The sequence below is a fragment of the Salvelinus namaycush genome, chromosome 30 (assembly GCF_016432855.1).
Source record: "Salvelinus namaycush isolate Seneca chromosome 30, SaNama_1.0, whole genome shotgun sequence".
Taxonomy (NCBI): domain Eukaryota; kingdom Metazoa; phylum Chordata; class Actinopteri; order Salmoniformes; family Salmonidae; genus Salvelinus; species Salvelinus namaycush.
The window spans coordinates 16,198,904-16,225,520 of record NC_052336.1 but is presented as its reverse complement, the minus strand read 5'-3'; the positions used below and the strand labels follow the sequence as shown (position 1 = coordinate 16,225,520).

Sequence of the window (26,617 nt, the reverse complement as noted above, 5' to 3'; positions counted from 1 at the left end):
GTATGTCTCCACTTTGCTGTTATACTACCATGTGGAGTGTTAAATGACACTGGAGGAGTAGGCCCTACATGTCAGGTATAGGTGTAGGGCTTACTAGTACAAGGAACATCATAAACGGCATAGGTGTGATATTTCCACATCCATGGTTTTCCCTATTTTTAAAACTGGCAAGATTTGTTTTGTTGCCTCTAATTGTGTGAAAACGGTACTGGGGTCAATAAATTGTAAAGCACCATGTTTTTAGTTGCCATTTTTAAGGAATCCACGCTGTAGTCCTGGATTAGGCTATGGCAAGCATTTGTGGGTTTACAGGAATGAAAAAAGCATAGGCTATCAGATCATTCCAATACTTCAAATGCATATATTTAGGACATAGTACAAAGCAGTAGTACTGAATGAATTGATAATCCTTTCCAGCTCTGAGATCGCGAAACCCGCGCGGACTGGGTTGCATTACGGTCCCATGTACCAATGAAATCATTTATCGGGGGAAACCCGGAAGAGGATTATGGAGCGCAGGTCATACAGAGCAGCATTATGGCGATCGTCTTGTGAAGCAATGTAGACAAAGCGGTCAAAAGTACACCCATGTTGATCTACAGAGGCGCAAAGTGGTCTCGCTAGTGACCGACCGACCATTTCGCAATCATTCGCTGGCACCCCTTCATGTTAGTGAAAGTCCGTCCATGTTCTTTTCCAATATTTTGCGTTGTTGCATTGAGACGTAAATACTCAGCTGTATTTTAAATTCTTCATAATCGTTATCGCCTGCGAGAGACATGGGGAATGGAATGAACAAGGTAGGGGCCTTTGTGTTTTTGTTATTAATGTAGCTGTTCTGTTCAATGGCTTTTGATTGTAGCAAGGCACTTCCTTGCTACACTTCCTCCGTGAACGTTGCACATAGATATGCGCGGAATAGATTGTCATGTTATTTACATCAACCATCTACATGCAACGCTGAAGTCCCCTGAATAAAACCAAAGGGTATGCTACTCATCACACACTGTCACTTAATATAATAACGTGATAACTCATACAGGTTTGGATTTAGGGTATCAAATGGAGAAAACACTTAGCCCTTCTATTTTGACTGTTTTAAAGCCCGTATTGTGATCTGTCAATCGTTGGGTGTTTAAATGTTTTGTATATACAGTACCAGTCAAAGGTTTGGCCACATTTATTCATTCAAGGTTTTGTCTTTATTTTTTAACATTTTCTACATTGTAGAATAACAGTGAAGACATCAAAACTATGAAATAACACATGGAATCATGTAGTAACCAAAAAAGTGTTAAACAAAGGAAAATATATTTTATATTTGAGTTTCTTCAAAGTAGTCACCCTTTGCCTTGATGACAGCTTTATACACTCTTGGTATTCTCTCAACCAGCTTCATGAGGTAGTCATCTGGAATGCATTTCAATTAACATGTGTGCCTTGTTAAAAGTTAATTTGTGGAATATCTTTCCTTCTTAATGTGTTTGAGCCAATCAGTTGTATTGTGACAAGGTAAGGGTGGTATACAGAAGATAGCCCTATTTGGCAAAATACCAAGTCCATATGATGGCAAGAACAGCTCAAATAAGCAAAGAGAAATGACAGTTCATCATAAATTTAAGACATGAAGGTTAGTCAATGCAGAAAATGTAAAGAACTTTGAAAGTTTCTTCAAGTGAAGTCGCCAAAACTATCAAGCCCTGTGATGAAACTGGCCCTCATGAGGACCGCCACAGGAAAGGAAGACCCAGAGTTACTTCTGCTGCAGAGGATAAGTTCATTAGAGTTGCAGCCCAAATAAATGCTTCACAGAGTTCAAGTAACAGACACATCTCAACATCCACTGTTCAGAGGAGACTGCGTGAATCAGGCATTCATGGTTGAATTGCTGCAAAGAAACCACTACTAAAGGACACCAATAAGAAGAGACTTGCTTGGCCAAGAAACACGAGCAATGGACATTAGACCAGTGGAAATATTTTCCTTTGGTCTGATGAGTCCAAATATGAGATTTTTCATTCCAACCGCTGTGTCTTTGTGAGACAGAGTAGGTGAACGGATAATCTCTGCGTGTGTGGTTCCCACCATGAAGCATGGACGTATGATAGTGTGGGAGTGCTTTGCTGGTGTCATTGCGTTGATTTATTTAGAATTCAAGGCACACTTAACCAGCATGGCTATCCCAGTATTCTGCAGCGATATGCCATCCCATCTGGTTTGCGCTCAGTGGGACTATCATTTGTTTTTCAACAGGACAATGACCCAACACACCTCCAGGCTGTGTAAGGGCTATTTGACCAAGAAGGAGAGTGATGGAGTGCTGCATCAGATGACCTGGCCTCCACAATCACCCAACCTCATCCCTATTGAGATGGTTTGGGATGAGTTGGACCTCAGAGTGAAGGAAAAGCAACCAACAAGTGCTTAGCATTGCTTGTTTTGTTTAACACTTTTTTGGGGTTAATACATTATTCCATTTGTGTTATTACATAGTGTTTATGTCTTCACTATTATTCTACAATGTAGAAAATAGTAAAAATAAAGAAAAACCCTGGAATGAGTGGGTGTCTCCACTTTTGACTGGTACTGTATATATTACACTTCTTAGTGTCCCGTTAACGGTGATGGGAGTGTCCAGAAGCACCTCTGGGCACCACTGTAATTCCACCCTGACTGAAGCTCTAAGCTAATCTGAATTTCAGAGGACACTAACATCATAGGCAGGCATATACTTTTTATTTTGAAGTCTTAAGTAATGCTGGAGTCTTGTAATGTCTAGATGAGATCATGATCGGATCGCTACAGCTTTATTGCACAGCTTTGTGTCAACATGGCCTTAACCATCAGTTGGTTCAGTGCTCCTCACTCCCAGTCATGTCAGGCAATACTATGTATTACATGCCCTATAAGGCTTGACTTAACTATGAGAACGGTTCCTGTTTGTTTTCTCAATTGGGAAAATACTGTTTGTCCAAACTGGACACCTGAATACGTCCTACGACCATAGATAAGGAGCATCACTAAGGTTAAGGCCATGCTCAAATTGTGAATATCTAACTAGTGAAATGTCCCTTTGTTTTCCTATTTGCAGGTTGTTGATGGGGTCTACCTGGGAAATATCAGAGGTGGGAACAAGATTCTGTTGAAATCCATTCAGTTGTTTTATATGTTGCACAGTCAGGCATCCCACCCAAGAGACAACACTCACTCTAATTCACTAGGTGTGGCAGCAGCAGCTTGCTTGAATCCAGGGCAGCTTTCAAAGAGACTCAGGCATTTTCTTCTGTTATTGATGCACATGAGCTTTACTTTCTCTGTCCTTATGTTGTTGATACGTTACCTGCAGGTATGGTCAAATGCTACAAGGGAAGAGATGACAAGAATATCTAGTGAGTGGACTATAGTTATGTATAGATCGAAATAGAGTAGCAGAAGGTTATACGTGTACTGTAGCTCAATTAACTAAGGCATGGCCTGAATTAAGGCTGCTGCATGCATCATACTGTATCCATCAGTAGCATATAGCACATGTACTCCCTCTGGTAATGTTGGGGATTAATCAAAAGAAAAGTAAAAAAATGTTTAAGGCAAACACATACATCATGTACAATATTGGGCAATATTTCTGCTCCTCAGCCAAGGGGGTTTCTGCCCTACCAGCTTAATGTGACATCTACCCTGCTATAATGTTACCCATACTAATGATGGCTTCACAAGATGGTCCAAGTACTGCTCACACACTGAAAATAGCTTTAAGTGACAAGGCCAAATGATTGCTACCCAAATTACAGCCACACAGTCACAGATGCTGCTTCTGGGCAAGCCACTCCTGGGTCTTAAACACTTCAACACATCTCTCCTTATGACATTGCTTTGTCTACTGAGGATCTCATAGAAATTCACTGAGAAGAATCACTGATAGACATTTTCTCCCTCCCTTCATCTTTTCCCAGACTCTGAGAACAGAGAAAGTTTGTCCCAGAACAACATCACCCACATCCTGTCTGTGTATAACAATGCTAAACCCGTGCTTGAGGTGAGTGGGGCAGGTGGCCATAGAGGACCCAAGGCCAGTTTCACAGACAGACTGAATAAATTGTTGTCTTGAGTCGGCTGGAGTAGGCTTCATTCTGGTTTAGTTGGTCATGAACTGAAAAAGGGATTTCATGACCATTGACTATAACCTTGAATAACATGTCTTACATGAGTCAAACTTAAACATTGAAATTATTTTTAACTTCCTCATACTCAGTCAGTAAATATGGTACTTTGTCTCAAATTCTAGAGGGTCAGTATTCAGTTCCTTGGATTTGATTCATGGGAATTGTGAAGTGTAATGAAATCTGTACATTTTGTAAAAGTGTAAAACATTGATTTTGTAGTACACAGTTGAAGCCAGCTGGGGGTAGTGGTGTCTCACAGTTTAATACATACCAGTGACATTGGGCTGTAGAACTTTAGACAAAGCTTTAACTGTTCATTAAAGCACTTCACTCTACTTGAAGCATCAAATGTTTGTTTTATTTGACCTATGGGGTTCATTTATAATACTCAGTTGAGTATGTGTGTGTATTTACAATGTGCAGTTGATGACCACACACCTTACCTACTAATTACTATGCTAATTGGCAGAAAGTGAAGGATATACAGCTGATAAACTGTACTGTGAATCCATGTAGATGGTATGTGTTGTGTGCAGAACAAAACAGACCCTTGTGTTTGTACTCCTTTTTGTTTACCTCTCACAGGACATGACCTACCTGTGTATACACGCAGCTGATGCGTCTAGCCAGAACCTGTGAGTTACCACGCACACACACACACACACACACACACACACACACACACACACACACACACACACACACACACACACACACACCCTATTCATTGTCAAACAAATCCACCAACACAAGCCACTCCACTGTGTACCATCGTCAGAGGTCCTTCTTTTCTTCCTGTGAACAAGACATGACTCGTGTCATTTTGTTGAACATAACTCTTCAGTTTGTGACTCCAGGGTGTCACGCAGGCAGGAAAAGTAGATTAGTCACTTTGTCGTTGAAACAACTGAAATAAGCCTGGAAGTCTTTTAAAGGTTCATACAGTATGTATCAGGTAGAGATAAACAAGGTACCTACAGTATCAAGTCAGGGACCAATAATAATAAGACCTGATAATCTAAAGGACTCTGAGAGAAAGACATCTCAGTTTGACTTGTCTGGCTCTGCTATCAGAGCAGGAAAGAGTGTGGAGATGGTGCAGTATTTTAAATGGCTGTAGTTTTATATAGACCCCATCCCCACTGTGTGAAACGAGCTAGATAGACTGCTGCTGCTTCACGTGTGTTATCACGTCCCCCTCTGTCATTATAGCAGCAGACCAAAACATTTACTTCTCTGTCTCTAAGCTGCTCTCATGTTTGGTGGGTCGCCATTGGCATACTACCATTTAGTATAAATACTGAAAATGTTATAAAACAAGTTGCAGAAATGTAACAGTTGAAAATTAAAACTAATCAGGGGTTGGAACCGAAGAGAGAAAAAAAATGCCTGGAACGTAAAATAACGTTATTAAAGGGTGTCCTTGCTTTTAAAATAACGGTTCTGTTCCAGAACAGTATGGATCACTTTCATTCCCGGTTCCATTTCTGTTCCTTGAAAAATGTCATTATTTTACGGTTTTCGGTTCTGTTCCTTGAACCGGTTCCAACCCATGAAAATAATAATACAAATGCTGTAACACACGAGAATCATTTCAGTAGTAAGGGACTCCGACTCTAGTGTTGTGGTGGTCTTTGGAGGCAGGTCTTTCATGTCACTTGATTACACATTGTGGTTATTTGAAAAGAAAAGTAGTGTCAGAGTCCCCCTAGCATCACATGGTAACCCTGTGATGTCTCTCCAAGTGACTTGACAGCTGAGTGTAGAGTCCCTGTAGCACTGAGACCGTTCTGCTCAGCTCTGCTCTGTGTGGGTGTCCTTCCTTCCACCCATGCCATTATCACTTTCACATTCAGTCTTTAGTAGAGTTGAATATTTTCCCGGTATTTAAAAAATGTTCCATCCCGAGAATAATTCACTTTTCTCTCGGGCACCCGATATTTCCCGCCAAATCCGGAAGTGTCATTCCAAAGCATGTAAAACATATACACTGAGTGTACCAAACATTAGGAACACCTTCCTAATATTGAGTTGCTCCCCCTTGTGCCCTCAGAACAGCCTCAATTAATCGGAGCATGGACTCTACAAGGTGTCGAAAGCATTCCACAGGAATGCTGGCACATGTTGACTCCCAATGCTTTCCACAGTTAACTGGATGTCATTTGGGTAGTGGATCCAGCAGTGTTGCAGTTCTTGACACACTCAAACTGGTGCACCTGACACCTACTACCATACCCCGTTCAAAGGCACTTAAATCTTTTGTCTTGCCCATTCAACCAATGAATGGCACATATACACAATCCATGTCTCAATTGTCTCAAGGCTTAAAAATCTTTTTTCCACCTGTCTCTTCCCCTTCTTGTACACTGATTGAAGTGGATTTAACAAGCGATATCATTAAGTGATGATAGCTTTCACCTGGATTAGAGGTCGATTTCAAGTTTTCATAACAATCGGTAAACAGCTTTTTATGGTGATTATGGCCGATTACATTGCAATCCATGAGGAGACTGCGTGCCAGGCTGACCACATGTTACGCGAGTGCAGCATCAAAATGACCTTGTGGCTGCAAGGAGCCAAGGTAAGTTGATAGCTAGCATTAAACTTATAAAAAAACAATCAATCTTCACATAATCACTAGTTAACTACACATGGTTGAAGATATTACCAGGTTAACTATCTTGTTCTGCGTTGCATATAATCAATGCGGTGCCTGTTAAATTTATCATCGAATCACAGCCTACTTCAACTTGATTTAACAAAAGCGCATTCGCGAGAAAAGCACAATCGTTGCAATAATGTACCCAACCACAAACATCAATGCCTTTCTTAAAATCAATACACAAGTATATATTTTTTAAACCTGCATATGTAGTTAAAATAAATTCATGTCAGCAGGCAATATTAACTAGGGAAATTGTGTCACTTCCCTTGTGTTCAGTGCAAGCATAGTCAGGGTATATGCAGCAGTTTAGGCCGCCTGGCTCGTTGCGAACTGTTGAAAGGCCATTTATTCCTAACAAAGACCGTAATGAATTTACCAGAATTTTACATAATTATGACATAACATTGAAGGTTGTGCAATGTAACAGTAATATTTAGACTTAGGGTTGCCACCCGTTCGATAAAATACGGAACGGTTCCGTATTTCACTGAAAGAATAAACGTTTAGTTTTCGAAATTATAGTTTCCGGATTTGACCATATTAATGACCAAAGGCTCGTATTTTTGTGTGTTTATTATATTATAATTAAGTATATGATTTTATATTTGATAGAGCAGTCTGACTGAGCGGTGGTAGGCAGCAGCAGGCTCGTAAGCATTCATTCAAACAGCAGCTCTTAGCAATGCTGGGATGCACAGCTCTGTTTATGACTTCAAGCCTATCAACTCCTGAGATTAGGCTGGCAATACTAAAGTGCCTATTAGAACATCCAATAGTCAAAGGTATATGAAATACAAATGGTATAGAGATAAATAGTCCTATAATTCCTATAATAACTACAACCTAAAACTTCTTAACTGGAAATATTGAAGACTCATGTTAAAATGAACCACCAGCTTTCATATGTTCTCATGTTCTGAGCAAGGAACTTAAACGTTAGCTTTTTTACATGGTGTCACGTTCCTGACCTGTTTTCTGTTAGTTTTTGTATGTGTTAGTTGGTCAGGACGTGAGTTTGGGTGGGCAGTCTATGTTTTCTGTTTCTATGTTGGTTTTGGGTACCTGATATGGTTCTCAATTAGAGGCAGGTGGTTATCATCTCCTCTGATTGAGAATCATATTAAGGTAGGTGTTTTCACTTTGTTTGTCGTGGGTGGTTGTCTCCTGTGTCTGTGTTTGTTTGCACCATACGGGACTGTTTCGTTCGTTCGTCGTTTTGTGTAGTCATTTTCCTGTTCGTGAGTTCTTCGTGTTATGTAAGTTCTTATGTTCAGGTTCGTCTACTCCGTTTGTTGTTTTGTTTAGTTTCAAGTGAAGTTCGTGTTTTCGTCTTTACTTTAAATAAATCATGTCATATCAAGACGCTGCATTTTGGTTTAATCCCTGCTCCTCCTCTTCGGATGAAGAGGAGGAGGAACGCCGTTACAGAACCACCCACCGAACCAGAACCAAGCAGCGTGAATTCGAGCAGTGGCCTGCTACACAGGATTATTGGAGTTGGGAGGAAATATTGGACGGAAAAGGTCCATGGGCACAGCCGGGAGAATATCGCCGTCCCAAAGCTGAGCTGGAGGCAGCGAAAGCAGAGAGGCGGCGATATGAGGAGGCAGCAAGGAAGCAAGGCTGGAAGCCGGAGAATCAAGCCCAAAACCGCAGATATGAAGGTACGCAGCTAGCAAGGAAGCCCGAGAAGAAACCCCAAAAATTTCTTGGGGGGGGGGGCTAAGAGGTAGTGGGCCGAGGGCAGGTAGGAGACCTGCGCCCACTTCACAGGCTAACCGTGGAGAGCGGGAGTACGGGCGAACACCGTGTTACACAGTAGAGCGCACGGTGTCTCCTGTACGTGTTCATAGCCCGGTGCGGGTTATTCCACCTCCCCGCACTGGTAGGGCTAGATTGGGCATTGAGCCAGGTGCCATGATGCCGGCTCAACGCGTCTGGTCTCCAGTGCGTCTCCTCGGGCCGGCATACATGGCACCAGCCTTACGCATGGTGTCCCCGGTTCGCCTACATAGCCCGGTGCGGGTTATTCCACCTCCCCGCACTGGTAGGGCGACTGGGAGCATTCAACCAGGTAAGGTTGGGCAGGCTCGGTGTTCAAGGGAACCAGTACGCCTGCACGGTCCGGTATTTCCGGCGCCACTTTCCCGCCCCAGCCCAGTATTACCAGTGCCTACTCCACGCACCAGGCTTCCAGTGCGTTTCCAGAGCCCTGTTCCTCCTCCACGCACTCTCCCTATGGTGCGTGTCTCCAGCCCAGTGCCTCCAGTTCCGGCACCACGCACTAAGCCTCCTGTGCGTCTCCAGAGCCCTGTACGCACTGTTCCTTCTCCCTGTACTCGTCCTGATGTGCGTGCCCTCAGCCCGGTGCCACCAGTGCCGGTACCACGCACCAGGCCTATAGTGCACTTCGAGAGGTCAGTGTGCCCTGTCCCTGCTCCCCGCACTAGCCTTGAAGTGCGTGTCTCCAGCCCAGTGCCATCTGAGCCATCCGTCTCCCCAGCGCCATCTGAGCCATCCGTCTCCCCAGCGCCATCTGAGCCATCCGTCTCCCCAGCGCCGTCTGAGCCATCCGTCTGCCCCGAGCCATTAGAGCCGCCCGTCTGTCCCGAGCCGTCAGAGCCGTTCGTCAGTCAGGAGCCGCTAGAGCCATTCGTCAGACAGGATCTACCAGAGCCGCCAACCAGACAGGATCTGCCAGAGCCGCCAACCAGACAGGATCTGCCAGAGCCGCCAACCAGACAGGATCTGCCAGAGCCGCCAGTGAGCCATGAGCGTCCAGAGCCGTCAGCGAGCCATGAGCGTCCAGAGCCGTCAGCGAGCCATGAGCGTCCAGAGCCGTCAGCCAGCCATGAGCGTCCAGAGCCGTCAGCCAGCCATGAGCGTCCAGAGCCGTCAGCCAGCCATGAGCGTCCAGAGCCGTCAGCCAGCCATGAGCGTCTAGAGCCGTCAGCCAGCCACGAGCGTCCAGAGCCGTCAGCCAGCCACGAGCGTCCAGAGCCGTCAGCCAGCCACGAGCGTCCAGAGCCGTCAGCCAGCCACGAGCGTCCAGAGCCGTCAGCCAGCCAGTTTAATCCCTGCTCCTCCTCTTCGGATGAAGAGGAGGAGGAACGCCGTTACACATGGCACATATTGCACTTTCACTTTCTTCTCCAACACTGTTTTTTTACATTATTTAAACCAAATTGAACATGTTTCATTATTTATGAGACTAAATTGATTTTATTTATGTATTATATTAAGTTAAAATAAGTGTTCATTGTACATTCAGTATTGTTGTAATTGTCATTTATTACAAAGATATGAATAAAAATCGGCCGATTAATCGGTATCGGCTTTTTTTGGACCTCGAATTGATATCGGCGTTGAAAAATCATAGTTGGTCGACCTCTAACCTGGATTCACTTGGTCAGTCTATGTCATAGAAAGAACAATATTTGGTACACTGGGCAAGTATGTCTGGAATAGATTAGAGTTTTGATCGGCATGAAAATTCAAATCTCAGTATACATTGGCGCGTTATGTTCAGTAGTTCCAAAAACATCCGGTGATTTTGCAGAGAGCCACATCAATTTACAGAAATACTCATCATAAATGTTGATGAAAATACAAGTGTTATACATGGAACTTTAGATAAACTTCTCCTTAATGCAACCGCTGTGTCAGATTTCAAAAAAGCTTTACCGAAAAAGCACACCATGCAATAATCTGAGTACAGTGCTCAGAGACCAAAACAAGCCAAACAGATATCCGCCATGTTGTGTGGTCAACAGAAGTCAGAAATAGCGTTATAAATATTCACTTACCTTTGATGATCTCATCAGAATGCACTCCCAGGAATCCCAGTTCCACCCTAAATGTTTGATTTGTTCGATAAAGTTAATCATTTATGTCCAAATACCTCCTTTTCGTTTGCGCGTTTCATTCCAAAATCCAAATTGTTGACGAGCAGGTCAGACGAAAAGTCAAATTCCATTACAGTTCGTAGAAACATGTCAAGCAATGTATAGAATCAATCTTTAGGATGTTTTTAACATAAATCTTCAATAAGGTTTCAACCGGAGAATTCCTTTGTCTTCAGAAATGCGATGGAACGCAGGTCGCTCTCACGGGTGCACGCGTGACCAGCTCTTGCCAGACACCTGACTCAGAGCTCTCCTTCCCTCATTCTTCACAGTAGAAGCCTGAAACAAGGTTCTAAAGACTGTTGACATCTAGTGGAAGCCTTAGGAAGTGCAATATGACCCCAAAGACACTGTATATTGGATAGACAAACCTACAAACCTCAGATTTCCCACTTCCTGGTTGGATTCTTTCTCAGGTTTTTGCCAGCCATATGAGTTCTGTTATACTCACAGACATCATTCAAACAGTTTTAGAAACTTCAGAGTGTTTTCTATCCAAATCTACTAATAATATGCATATCTTAGCCTCTGGGACTGAGTAGCAGGCAGTTTACTCTGGGCACCTCTGGGCACCTTATTCATCCAAGCTACTCAATACTGCCCCCAGCCATAAGAAGTGAAGTGTCCCTTGAATTCTAAATAGATTACCGACAGTGTCACCATCAAAGCACCCCCACACCATCACACCTCCTCCATGCTCCACGGTGGGAGCCACACGTGGAGATCATCCGTTAACCTATTCTGCGTCTCACAAAGACATGGCGGTTGGAACCAAAAATCTCAATTCTGGACTCATCTGACAAAAGGACAGATTTCCACCGGTCTAATGTCCATTGCTCGTGTTTCTTGGCCAAGCAAGTCTCTTCTTCTTATTGGTGTCCTTTAGTAGGGGTTTCTTTGCAGCAATTTGACCATGAAGGCCTGATTCACACCGTCTCCTCTGAACAGTTGATGTTGAGATGTGTCTGTTACTTGAACTCTGTGAAGCATTTATTTGGGCTGCAATTTCTAAGGCTGGTAACTCTAATGAACTTATTCTCTGCAGCAGAGGTAACTCTGGGTCTTCCTTTCCTGTGGTGGTCCTCATGAGAGCCAGTTTCATCACAGCGCTTGATGGTTTTTGCGACTGCACTTGAAGAAACGTTCAAATTTCTTGAAATGTTCCGTATTGACTGATCTTCATGTCTTAAAGTAATGGATGGACTGTCATTTCTCTTTGCTTATTTGAGCTGTTCTTGCCATAACATGGACTTGGTATTTTACCAAATAGGGCTATCTTCTGTAAACCAACCCTACCATGTCACAACACAACTGATTGCCTCAAACGCATTAAGGATAAAAATTCCACAAATGTACTTTTAACAAGGCACACCTGTTAATTGAAATGCATTTCAGGCGACTACCTCATGAAGCTGGTTGAGTGAATGCCAAAAGTGTGCAAAGCTGTCATCAAGGCAAAGGGTGACTATTTTGAAGAATCTCATATAAAATATATTTAGATTTAGTTTCTACATGATTGCATATGTGTTATTTCATAGTTTTGATGTCTTCACTATTATTCTACAATGTAGAAAATAGTAAAAATAAAGAAAAACCCTTGAATTAGTAGGTGTGTCCAAACTTTTGACTGGTACTATATATATATAATGTGTGTGTATTTTTTTATGGATTATCTATTTTAAATGCAATTTGAATGTAATTGATGGAGAGCGAGAGACTGTGAGAGAGCAACGATATTCGAGTGATAGGCTGTTTTGAAACCCTGCAGCTGCAAGAAAAAATAAAATAATCTTTACAAAAAATTTGGTGACCCCTGAAAGCCAGATGGAGATGTATAAATTAGATGCGTATTCAGTCCTTATATTACTCTACCATAGGCAATGCTGCAGCAAATGCAGGGCCTACCTGTCACAAGAAAAAAAGTTACCATGACGAGATGATTGGTCGTGCAGATGTCAAATAGAAGGCCGTAGAGAAGCCAGATTTATACATCACATATAATGTAACAGTTCCATTTCACATCATGCTGTTCATATAAATCATTTATTATAATTTACCGTTTTTTCACAGTTATTTACTCCAGGAAAAGGGAATTGGTTTGGGCGGTAAATCTCAGTAACCCAGTTCCCGCTATTCAACCCTAGTCTTTAGTCATGCTCATAACCTTTGTGCCACGCACTACTATTAGAGCTCCTATAAAAGAGAGCTAGCTACTTCCCTGGTACCTATGACCTGTACCATCTGTTGAGTTTGTTCTGTGTCCACTGTCCACATTAATTGGATGGAAGGGTGGAATGTCCTACCCTGCTTTTCATACCTGGACAGAAACACCCTTTCTGCCAGTCAGTCAGAAAGAGACAGACACTAGTGTTAAAGACATGCTCCGTAACTTTGGCGACTAGTAAGTCTTTTTTTATACCTCCGCAAGCAGAGCATAACTCGGTCAGTCTGTCAATCACTTGTCTTCTCAGAGGAAAATAAGGAGAGATGATGATGATAATGATGAGGGTGGTTGGAGGTTGCGGATGAGGGGATGTTGTTGTTGGGTTGGGGGGCCTCTGACCCCCCCTGTCGCAACCAACTGGTCTGCAGGCAGCAGGAAGGAAGCCTTGCTGTGACATCCTGCTGTGCCTCGGTCACCAGGCCTATTATAGTCCCTCTCTGTCACAATCCCTAGGCTGGGAAAACAGGGCTAACGGTCGTCCCGCTGGTTTCATCACGTCCCCCTGTTCCCCGCTTTTAGAGACCAGGCCAGGGACTGACATGGCTAGGGGCCCTAGGGGCTAGGACTTTATGTGTAACTCTGTGTTGTTTTTGTCGCACTGCTTTGCTTTATCTTGGCCAGGTCGCAGTTGTAAATGAGAACTTGTTTTCAACTGGCCTACCTGGTTAAATAAAGGTGAAATAAATAAATATCTGTGAGCTCCTGATGAGTCTGTGTGTGTCAAATGATTGTGGTAGGATGCGGACCTGACCCCCACTTCATGTTGGGGGTCAGGTCCGCATTAAACACTCAAGAACCAAGAATTATAATTAGAATCAGGTGGACATGTCCTATATCTTCAGTTACCAGATATCACAAAACTAAAGCACCACAGAGTCTTTGTTTGGATACAACCATACAGTTTGCCACTGTCCTTCATTTGTGATTTTAATATGGGTGGTTCGAGCCCTGAATGCTGATTGGCTGACAGCCGTGGTATATCAGACCGTATACCACGTGTATGACAAAACATGTATTTTTACTGCTCTAATTACGTTGGTAACCAGTTTATAATAGCAATAAGGCACCTCGGGGGTTAGTGATATATGGCCAATATACCACGGCTAAGGGCTGTGTCCAGGCACTCTGCGATGCGTCGTGCATAAGAACAGCCCTTAGCCGTGGTATATCGGCTATATACCACACCTCCTCGGGCCTTATTGCTTAAATATACACTGAGTATACCAACCCCCCCATTGCAGTTCTTGACACGAACCGGTGCACCTGGCACCTACTACCATACCCCTTTCAAAGGCACTATTTTGTCTTGCCCATTCACCCTCTGAATGGCACACATACACAATCCGTGTCTCAAGTCTCCGCCCCTTCATCTACACTGATTGAATTGGATTCAATCAAGTGACATCAATAAGGGATCATAGCTTTCACCTGGATTCACCTTGTCAGTCTGTCATGGAAAGAGCAGGTGTTCTTAATGTTTTGTCTACTCAGTGTAAGATCCTAATTCTTTTTGTTTTCATTTGGAGTTCAGCTTGTCAAAACACAAAATAATCGCCACCTAATACATTTCTGCACATTTAACAAGATAGCCGGAAACTGCTGGACCAGAAATAATTAGAAAAGTGCTGAGGAGACATCTTTCAGCAAGAGTTTGGCTCCAAGTGAGGAGGGAACGTGCAATCCATCTATTTTAGCCCCTGGCTGTTGAGTTGGTTGGGTAACCAAGCAGCCTTTGCTGTTATAGGACAATGCTCCCCACCATATGACTCTCCTATTGTGCAACGCTTCACTACTATTTCCCAATAGTGTTTGGAGTGGTAGCCATACACCAACAGCAAAAAACAGATAAAGTCACAGTATAGGGAAGGAGAATGTTAGTTGGGGTATATGCTCTATTGATCTACATGAAAAGATGATCTCTAAAGATGGAATGATAGTGGTTATAAAGTCTGTGAGGGGAAGCAGTATAGGAGTCCCCTATACTCTCATTACCTCACAGTCCTACAAAGGTGCTTGAATTGACAAACCAATGGGCTGTATGAGAGATATTATGACTTTCTTGGATGACAGTGGAAGTTTAATAGAAAATACTTCTAGGTTCTCCTGGTAGTGTCCAGTGGAGAGTGCTACTAAACAAGTCAACTGTATAGGACAGATCACTTCCACCACCATCTCCAGAGTAAGCTACCCATCCCTTCCCCCTCCATAACATCCTTATGCGTCTTTTCCCACTAGCACTGACTTTGCTGATAAATACTTTGTTCAGGGAAAATGTACTTGATACAATTGTGATGTGTTGTTGTCTCACCTACAGTAGCTATCTTAAGATGAATGCATGAATGTAAGTCGTTCTAGATAAGAGCATCTGCTAAATTACTAAACTATAAAATATGCCCTGGGACTTCCCAGTGATGTGATGATTGGACACAGATACATGGTTACTTGGGTATAAGACAGGACAGGTATCTATCTGGACATCATGAATAAGATTAAACGGATTGAAGGAACTTGTGCTGTGCAGAGATGGGGTCCAGATGACTTTTACACCTTAGTTTCACTTCTTCCTGTTCTTTCTCATATCCCATAAAATGTGAACTGAAATCTATTTATATAGTTATAGATCTGGTCTCACCTAGGGCTGTGACGGTCATGACATTTTGTCAGCTGGGGATTGTCAAGTAATTGACCGGTAATTAACATAAACACATTTTAGCGTCTCCGGGCTTCCACACTGATGCAGACCTTTGGAATATCTACATTTTAAAAAGTCGAATAAATCCATGTAATACTGCCTACATCATCACAATAAATCCGTTATGTATTTTAGACAGGTCAAAAGAAACATGATATGAAGAAAATGAAGTCTATTTCAGAAGAACAGAATAGCCTACTCTGAGTTGTCCTAATGTTAGGCCCTGATCTGGCTATGCCATATGGCTGTGGGCTACACTAGTTCATTTAGCAGACAAGATTTGCTTAGAATTCTGTGGCATTATTTTACATTCTTTTATAGCATGAAGAATACAATTCAACATAGCTGAATAAAATAGAAAGGATATTTTATCCAAACATTTCCTAAATACTTAGTTTCGAGTTATTTATGTAGCTTTGGTTGTGATACAAACATTGGGCTATCTGTTCTGATGTTTAATACATTCTAAGGCTGCATGATGCGACTCTAATGATGATTTGAAGAAAGTTGCATGAAAGGCATAAGCTCTGCTTTGTTTTTTGCTCAAGCTGTACACACTTCACCAGTCTCTCATTCCCAATTTGACAAGCACTTGACAATGCATAGAATTTTCCGGTGGCATCCCCTTTGTGTGGCTGTAATGCCAAAAATCAATGTATTTTGCAGCCAGTGGCCATTGTGCCCTTGGGCTGTATATAATAATTATAATTCCCTTCTCCCGAAAATTTAGCATAAAATGTTGATAAACTATTAGGATATTTCTTCACATTATAAGCGCAGCAATGTGCACACCGTAGTAGGCTAAAAATGCAAATCTTCCATTAGCAGGAAAACACCATTCTCAAAAGTGACCGCAAATGCGATTATGAATGTAATGCTTTTATTATAGAAGTTAATTTTTATGGTGAAAATGATTTTCCCCAAACTTGAAACGCACGCGCTGCGTATGTATGCCAGTTAGGCTCTACACCTGTTGTAAAACTGATTAATGTGCTTCATTTTAAGAAGTTATTTGGCCACTTCAGTTGTGATACAAACCGTATCAAACATATAGGCCTATGGGCTAGGCTACATGAGGTGTGCGACTATGATTTGAAAAACTCCCCCAAAAATGGCATGCACTGTTTCTTGCCTTAATCTGGGCATCATTCACAAGTGATAGGCTAATATTGTCACCCATCAGACTATTCTTGATTTAATCTTGTCTTTACATATACTAAATAATATATGTGGGAAATTTTGATTTATCATACCCCTGTCTCCAAACAGGGGCAGGGGGAAAAATACATGTAATCTATGCACTTAAATAGCGAATGGAGGATGCTTTTCCCCGTGGTTTATTTTCATGCCAGCCAGGTAGGCTATACTCCTGTTGTAAATATAATCAATTTGCTTAGTATTAGGAAAGTTGAGAAATAACTATAGTATACCTAGCCTATAGAAAGCTGATGGGATCCTCCTCTTTCTAATAGAGGCCATCACTCTGTTTTCTCATGCAATTGCATAGCCTATAGAAATGTTTCACAACATGAGCTCATGGGCTCTCATTAAGTGTTTGATTTAGATTTTCAATTACATTTGCATTGATGTCAGAGTGATTAGAGGGACAATAGAGTGCTGAGTACCAAGCAGTTAGCAAGTTAGGTAGGCTACTAATGACCATCGGCAGCATCAGAGCTTGGAGAAGCCTAATTACTGTGACTAAATGGTCATGACTCATGACCACCAGTGGGACGGTAATATGGTCATCTTAACAGCCCTAGTCTCACCTATGACAAGACAATCCACATCCTGATATGATCAGTGATACACTTTTTACACTACACTGTTTATTCTGTACTTGTACCTATAAGGCCATGTGTTTTTGTCTTTGCAGGTCACAGCATTTCAAAGAGAGCATCAGGTTCATCCACGAATGTCGTCTAAATGGAGGGGCCTGTCTGGTGCACTGGTACGTACACCACCTAACCATAAACCACTAACTTTCTGTTGACCGTACCTGACCCCTCATGACTATGCTCTCCATGTCCCTGTCCCATAATGCAGCCTGGCTGGTGTGTCCCGTAGTACTACCATGGTGGTGGCCTACCTGATGACCGTCACCACCTACAGCTGGGAGGAGTGTCTGTCGGCTGTCAAGGCTGTGCGTTCCTTTGTAGGCCCGAATTATGGCTTCCAACATCAACTACAGGAGTACCAGATGAACCAAGTCACAGAGGTAGTTACACACACATTGAAACACACAATATACATACACACACCCTGTATAGATAACATAATGATGTCCCCTAACCACAAAAATATACTCGCTGTGCCCTTGAGCAAGGCACTTAACCCTTAATGCTCCAGGGGTGCTGTACAATGGTGACCCTGGACGTGACCCCACTCCCTGCGGGTGTCTCAGGGGGAGTTGGGATATGCAACAAATAACAGGACAAATATAAGCAACCCCCAAATTGTTGTTATTATTTTACAGCTTCCCGCAATTCAATGTGGGCAGAAAAACACCCTGTAACACAGCTCAGGCGTAATATTTAGACTTGCATAGTTCAGGCATATCAACAGTAAACAATTTCAGTGAGTAAGAAGAATGCCGGTTAAGGCCCACCTTTTCTCTAACACCCACTCGGAAGCCAAACTGTTAGCTTACTCCCACTCATAGTACAGAGTCACAGGAATATGTCATCATTCAGCTGCTATCAGTTAATGATGCAGCTGTTTTTACAAGGCCACGCCTGCCCTGTCAGGTTCATACTTTTGGTTTACTTTCACTTCTGTGGATGGAGGTGGGTCTCTGACAGTAAACCTGGAGCCCATCCTTCCTGGTTGCCTGTCTCAACTTTATATGACCTACCAGGGATCTTCCTAAACTCATCATACTGGGAGATGATCCCTGTGATGGCTGATGGCTTGTCTGGACTTGCTGTTATGCCTGAGGTGGGTTATGAACCCTCGATGTATTGAGGCCAACAGAAGACTATTAGATCCTGTGTAAACTGCTACTATGTGACTTTTGTCTGGTCCACCAGAAATACATAAGTTATTTAATTAGAAGTACCACCATCGTGTATATTAACCGTGACTTCAACCTCCTTCACTCTCATGTCATTAGACCTACACTAAAGTGTTTGCTGGTTTCAAAGTGAGTATCTGTGTTGTCAGTTTATTTATACCCATCTGCATATTATTCACACAAGATGTAGTGGGGGGAGAAAATGGCTTTCCTGTTGTGGGGCAGCTATTTCCACACACATCAGACTTCAAACCTGTGAAATGATGTGTGACATGCACACGCACAGACGCACACACACACACACACACACGTTTCTAGAACATGCTGCAAAGAGAGCTGTGTATGGAGGTTGCTGAGAGAGGCTTTGTCTCTCTAGCTGATGACATGCACCCAGCCAGTGGTACTCAGTACGTGTGTGTCGTATACAGAAGGGGAACTGGAGGGGCTTGCTGAAATTGCATTAGCCTGGTACTAACCATCACGTGACTGTAATTACTGTCAGAGGCTTGCAACATGTCTTCACTGAAGAAAAAAACATTTGTTATTTTCTTATTGTTTGGTTGAGTTGACAGTGATTTTGAGGATCAAAGGGGAAATGGGATTCCTTTCTTCATGCTTTTCCCATGACTGTGTCTTAGAGAGAATTTGGTATTGTCATACCAATAGTTTTATCTAGTGTTGCATTGTATATATGTTGTATTGTTTATAGGGTTGATCACTTTTATCTTTTTTTCATTTCACAACACTTTGCCAAAAACACTGATACAACTAAGGCATGTCTGTTGTTAAAAATGATTATAAATGCATTATTACGTGGGTGTTTTGTTGAGTGTAAGGTAAGGTTCAGTAAGTGTGATAGTGTCTTAGGGGTTGTGTCCAGGTCCTTGTTTCTCAGTTTTGACTTTGACTTACTTTGAATGGATTCAAAGCAGAGAGTTGTTTTCAAGCAAACAAAACTGAAATTGACATAATTTGTTCAAATTTTGAGTAATCCTTTTCTCAAGAATTGATGATCCGGAAGTGAAAACTGGTAAAGGGATGGTGGAGAGTCTGACTCAAAGCTGGGTTTGGGACTCAAGTCTCTCGTCTGTCCTTATCGTGTGTAGTCTAACTGTTCATTGTACCTTCCTTGGTGTGTATTTTTGTAACACAGTGCATGTTATTTTAAAGAGGTTTGAGTATGTTGTATGGCTGGTTATGGATGGTGGTAATGTGTGGGAGTCGCTGTGACACCTGACGGTTGTGTGGGAAGAAACATGCGACACACCTGAACACAACTCTTCTCTTTTACCAGACATGGGAACTGTCTTGGTTCATCTGGAACTCCTGCATTTATGATAGGAAGTCTGTAACACTATTTTGATATAACATAAAATTATACTGTACATCATGATTACCCATCTAACGTAAATAATGTACCACTAGTTTGTTTACCTATAATTTATTACAGTAGTGTATTGGACTATCACATTGGTGGCTATGCACTGATACTAGTAGCCACCCACCACTCCATCCAACACCTGTCTACCAGAAGCCCATGATGTGATGTTCAACACCTGTCTACCAGAAGCCCATGATGTGATGTTCAACACCTGTCTACCAGAAGCCCATGATGTGATGTCCAACACCTGTCTACCAGAAGCCAATGATGAGCTGTTCAACACCTGTCTACCAGAAGCCCATGATGTGATGTTCAACACCTGTCTACCAGAAGCCCATGATGAGCTGTTCAACACCTGTCTACCAGAAGCCCATGATGTGATGTCCAACACCTGTCTACCAGAAGCCCATGATGAGCTGTTCAACACCTGTCTACCAGAAGCCAATGATGAGCTGTTCAACACCTGTCTACCAGAAGCCCATGATGTGATGTTCAACACCTGTCTACCAGAAGCCCATGATGTGATGTCCAACACCTGTCTACCAGAAGCCAATGATGAGCTGTTCAACACCTGTCTACCAGAAGCCCATGATGTGATGTTCAACACCTGTCTACCAGAAGCCCATGATATGATGTTCAACACCTGTCTACCAAAAGCCCATGATGAGCTGTTCAACACCTGTCTACCAGAAGCCCATGATATGATGTTCAACACCTGTCTACCAGAAGCCCATGATGTGATGTTCAACTCCTGTCTACCAGAAGCCCATGATGTGATGTTCAACACCTGTCTACCAGAAGCCCGTGATGTTCAACTCCTGTCTACCAGAAGCCCATGATGTGATGTTCAACACCTGTCTACCAGAAGCCCATGATGTGATGTTCAACACCTGTCTACCAGAAGCCCATGATATGATGTTCAACACCTGTCTACCAGAGGCCCATGATGTGATGTTCAACACCTGTCTACCAGAGGCCCATGATGTGATGTTCAACTCCTGTCTACCAGAAGCCCATGATGTGATGTTCAACACCTGTCTACCAGAGGCCCATGATGTGATGTTCAACACCTGTCTACCAGAAGCCCATGATGTGATGTTCAACACCTGTCTACCAGAAGCCCATTATGTGATGTTCAACACCTGTCTACCAGAAGCCCATGATGAGCTGTTCAACACCTGTCTACCAGAAGCCAATGATGAGCTGTTCAACACCTGTCTACCAGAAGCCCATGATGAGCTGTTCAACACCTGTCTACCAGAAGCCCATGATGTGATGTTCAACACCTGTCTACCAGAAGCCCATGATGTGATGTTCAACACCTGTCTACCAGAAGCCAATGATGAGCTGTTCAACACCTGTCTACCAGAAGCCCATGATGAGCTGTTCAACACCTGTCTACCAGAAGCCAATGATGAGCTGTTCAACACCTGTCTACCAGAAGCCCATGATGAGCTGTTCAACACCTGTCTACCAGAAGCCCATGATGAGCTGTTCAACACCTGTCTACCAGAAGCCCATGATGAGCTGTTTAACACCTGTCTACCAGAAGCCCATGATGAGCTGTTCAACACCTGTCTACCAGAAGACAATGATGAGCTGTTCAACACCTGTCTACCAGAAGCCCATGATGAGCTGTTCAACACCTGTCTACCAGAAGCCCATGATGAGCTGTTCAACACCTGTCTACCAGAAGCCCATGATGAGCTGTTCAACACCTGTCTACCAGAAGCCCATGATGAGCTGTTTAACACCTGTCTACCAGAAGCCCATGATGAGCTGTTCAACACCTGTCTACCAGAAGCCAATGATGAGCTGTTCAACACCTGTCTACCAGAAGCCCATGATGAGCTGTTCAACACCTGTCTACCAGAAGCCCATGATGAGCTGTTCAACACCTGTCTACCAGAAGCCCATGATGAGCTGTTCAACACCTGTCTACCAGAAGCCCAGCGGTGTGGAACACATCTAAGCTGCATAACCTTGATTAGTGAACACACAGGTGCCAAAAGGTATGTGACAACTGAAGCAAAAACATTACAATACATTCACAGACTGTGTGTCATCAGGCCCCTACTCCACCACTACCACGTATATACAGTACAAAATCCATGTGTATGTTTGTGTATAGTGAGTATGCTATTGTGTGTAGGTGTATGCATGTGTCTGTGCCTATGTTTGTGCTGCTTCACAGTCCCCGCTGATCCATAAGTTGCTTTTTGACATGCATATGATTAATATTAGTTCTCTGTGTACATCCAAGGGCCAGCCGTGCTGCTCTGTTCTGAACCAATTGAGATTTTCCTAAGTCCTTTTTTGTAAAGTGTACTTTTCTACAAGCTTCAATGGAATTGGGAGACATCACTTGTACAGTCACTACAATCTAAGCTGGTCTTAGATCTGTTTTTGCTTGAGAGCCCTGTAGCTACTGTGTGAGCAGGAATGTCAGAGGAGAAGTGACAGAAGTGGAGGCAGGTTCCTGGTAAAGCTCTGATTCAGAGCTAGCTTTCCCCACCCCTTCCTCAGCTCTCACTGGTCCCTATGTGGGCCCACTGACCGCTGGGCTAAAGACCTGGGACTTCTGCCAGGGGTTTCCCACCCAACCCCTGCTGCCTCCTCGAGGCCCTCTAACCAGGACTAATCCCTGTGTACCGTTAAACCCAGAAAACACAGACACTGGGCCATTATAGAGGACATTGTCTGTGTAAGGATATGATACTTACACTCCTCATAGAAGGTCACATCTCATCTTGAGATCAGCATGTGTAACTTCAATTTTCACAAGTTACACATGCAATGACATCAAAGCATGATTTACGTGCACAGAATTCAAGTTGGGATCAAGCCCAGAAGCAATGTTGGTAAAGCCAGAGTGAGTGTGTTGGGGTCATAGCTGTTGGACCTCTTATGGCTCTCTGAGCTGCCGAGGAAAGTCCCTCGTTTTCAGGAATGTCTGCCGTCCGTTTGCCAACCACACACAGAGATTGATCTAGAGATAGATTGCTTAGATTGTAGCTGCCTCTATCTACATCTATCACCATCTACTGGGAAGGGAAAGAAACAAGAGAAAGTGTGGTAAACTACACCACAATAGAAACATCTCCTTTGATACTAGAACACTCTTCTCTGACACCAGCCCACTCTGCTCTGATACTAGAACACTCTTCTCTGACACCAGCCCACTCTTCTCTGACACCAGCCCACTCTGCTCTGACACCAGCCCACTCTGCTCTGACACCAGCCCACTCTTCTCAGACACCAGCACACTCTGCTCTGACACCAGCCCACTCTGCTCTGACACCAGCCCACTCTTCTCTGACACCAGCCCACTCTTCTCTGACACCAGCCCACTCTGCTCTGACACCAGCCCACTCTGCTCTGACACCAGCCCACTCTGCTCTGACACCAGCCCACTCTTCTCAGACACCAGCACACTCTGCTCTGACACCAGCCCACTCTGCTCTGACACCAGCCCACTCTTCTCTGACACCAGCCCACTCTGCTCTGACACCAGCCCACTCTGCTCTGACACCAGCCCACTCTGCTCTGACACCAGCCCACTCTTCTCAGACACCAGCACACTCTGCTCAGATACCAGCACACTCTGCTCAGACACCAGCACACTCTGCTCAGACACCAGCACACTCTGCTCAGACACCAGCCCACTCTGCTCAGACACCAGCACACTCTGCTCAGACACCAGCACACTCTGCTCAGATACCAGCACACTCTTCTCAGACACCAGCACACTCTGCTCAGACACCAGCCCACTCTGCTCTGACACCAGCCCACTCTGCTCTGACACCAGCCCACTCTGCTCTGACACCAGCCCACTCTTCTCAGACACCAGCACACTCTGCTCTGACACCAGCCCACTCTTCTCTGACACCAGCCCACTCTGCTCTGACACCAGCCCACTCTGCTCTGACACCAGCCCACTCTTCTCAGACACCAGCACACTCTGCTCAGATACCAGCACACTCTGCTCTGATACTAGAACACTCTTCTCTGACACCAGCCCACTCTTCTCTGACACCAGCCCACTCTGCTCTGACACCAGCCCACTCTGCTCTGACACCAGCCCACTCTTCTCAGACACCAGCACACTCTTCTCTGATACCAGCACACTCTGCTCAGATACCAGCACACTCTGCTCAGACACCAGCACACTCTGCTCAGACACCAGCACACTCTGCTCAGACACCAGCACACTCTGCTCAGACACCAGCACACTCTGCTCAGACACCAGCACACTCTGCTCAGACACCAGCACACTCTGCTCAGACACCAGCCCACTCTGCTCAGACACCAGCCCACTCTGCTCTGACACCAGCCCACTCTGCTCTGACACCAGCCCACTCTGCTCAGATACCAGCACACTCTGCTCAGACACCAGCCCACTCTGCTCAGACACCAGCCCACTCTGCTCTGACACCAGCCCACTCTGCTCAGATACCAGCACACTCTGCTCAGACACCAGCACACTCTGCTCTGATACCAGCACACTCTGCTCAGATACCAGACCACTCTGCTCTGATACCAGCACACTCTGCTCTGATACCAGAACACTGCTCAGACACCAGCACACTCTGCTCAGATACCAGACCACTCTGCTCTGATACCAGCACACTCTGCTCTGATACCAGACCACTCTGCTCTGATACCAGCACACTCTGCTCTGATACCAGACCACTCTGCTCAGACACCAGCACACTCTGCTCTGATACCAGCACACTCTGCTCAGACACCAGCACACTCTGCTCAGACACCAGCACACTCTGCTCAGACACCAGCACACTCTGCTCAGACACCAGAACACTGCTCAGACACCAGCACACTCTGCTCAGACACCAGCACACTCTGCTCAGATACCAGACCACTCTGCTCTGATACCAGACCACTCTGCTCTGATACCAGCACACTCTGCTCTGATACCAGAACACTCTGCTCTGATACCAGAACACACTTCTCTGACACCAGAACACACTTCTCTGACACCAGAACACACTTCTCTGACACCAGAACACACTTATCTGACACCAGAACACTCTTCTCTGACACCAGACACTCTTCTCTGACACCAGAACACTCTTCTCTGACACCAGAACACTGCTCTGATACCAGAACACTCTGCTCTGACATCCCACCCTTGGAGGACCATAGAACACTAATTGAGCTGAACCATCGAACATGGTATTTTCTGTCTGTCTGTCTTCTCTCCAGTACCGGGCGTGGCTGCGGGCCAGTTTCCGCCCCAGTCCTTTTAAGGACCAGGAGCAGGTGGGAGCGCTGCTGAACCAGTACATAGAGCAGCAACAGCAGGAGAACCAGAGGAGAGGAGGGGACCAGGGCTGGATGAACCAGGCCTCCAGTGTCTACCCTCTACCCTACAATGCCTACAACGGCTCTGGGGGCAACAGATGAGCCAAGGGGCCTCGAGTCTCCGTGATCCCACCAACCTCCAGCTCAGGCCTGCCTGGAGTGTGAGACAATGACCCAGTCCCAAAATCACCCCTAGGCACTTAGATCTGAAAGGATCGGATGGGTGTAAGATAGGGCCAGGGGTTTCTCTTGACCAAGACATTCTCCAGACCCTAGTCCTAAGCAATATGGGAATAGCTCCACCCTGCCCTCTGATAGACTAGGTGGAATTGTCACCCTATTGCCTGTAACTATTTAGTACTTACAGGTCCCAAGTGCATAGGGGTATTTTGGGGGCATTGGCTAACTGACTCTCTCACCACTGCACTACCTCCCATGTCCCTCGCCACCTTCACCACTGAACTGACCTTAGTGCAGTCTGATCAGGAGCTCTGATGCTCACTGAAGCCTTAGTCCAAACACCTCCACACCTCAACACCTTGACCTTACAGCCACATACTACCATGAGGCTTCACCTGTCCTATAACCTCGCCTCAACTCACCTCTAAACCCAACGGGTCAATAGATAAAGAATTGTATGACTAGCAGTTTTTTTTCCGTAATCATCTGCCTAAGACCTATAACGAGGACCTGGTTAGGTCACATGATCAGGAAAAAGTCCTGCACATAACATTACATTTAATCAATTATTATTAATATGTTTATCAATATGTTATTACATGGTACCATGATTACGTCATGTTAAATGCAGTCCGCTGGTTAGATGGAGGATCTGATTGGTGTTGAGGGTTGAATGGACATATGAATGAACATAAGATGCTCTCCGCCCTAATTTAAACTGATCCAGCTACTGTATACCTGCATGTGATAAAGGTTTAAATAACAGCAGCTTTGCCATAGAAAATGAATGCCTCGTTCCAGCTAGTAAAATGAAGGATCATTACAGCCCAAAGCCATAATATGGGGTCTTCCTAAAATCTACCATAAATCTGCTATGGAAATTTGCTTGTCAATTTATCAGAAGCTATAAATAAACATTTATTTTTAGGGAATTTTTAAGATGTTTGTTAAATGTTTAGTGGTATAAATGATGTTGTATCATAGTGTATATATCTGCTTTATTAATATTAAAATGTACACTTTCATTGTTTGCCCAAAAATATATGCTAATAAATACTACTATGAAGCCAAA

At 44.1% G+C, this 26,617-nt stretch overlaps 1 protein-coding gene across 2 annotated transcripts; it reads left to right on the top strand.

Annotated features, from left to right (window-relative positions):
- The first annotated feature begins 551 nt into the window (after positions 1 to 551).
- Positions 552 to 26,617, top strand: LOC120024911 (dual specificity protein phosphatase 22-A-like). Of its 2 annotated transcripts, XM_038969277.1 has the most exons (7): positions 552 to 800; positions 3,092 to 3,125; positions 3,954 to 4,036; positions 4,749 to 4,798; positions 17,526 to 17,600; positions 17,696 to 17,867; positions 25,267 to 26,617. In XM_038969277.1, the coding sequence occupies exons 1-7, from the start codon at positions 780 to 782 to the stop codon at positions 25,465 to 25,467; spliced, it is 636 nt and encodes a 211-aa protein (XP_038825205.1). In that variant the 5' UTR covers positions 552 to 779; the 3' UTR covers positions 25,468 to 26,617. The 2 variants fall into 2 exon arrangements, with proteins under 2 accessions (XP_038825205.1, XP_038825204.1); XM_038969276.1 differs by lacking the exons at positions 552 to 800; positions 3,092 to 3,125 and adding an exon at positions 3,344 to 3,389.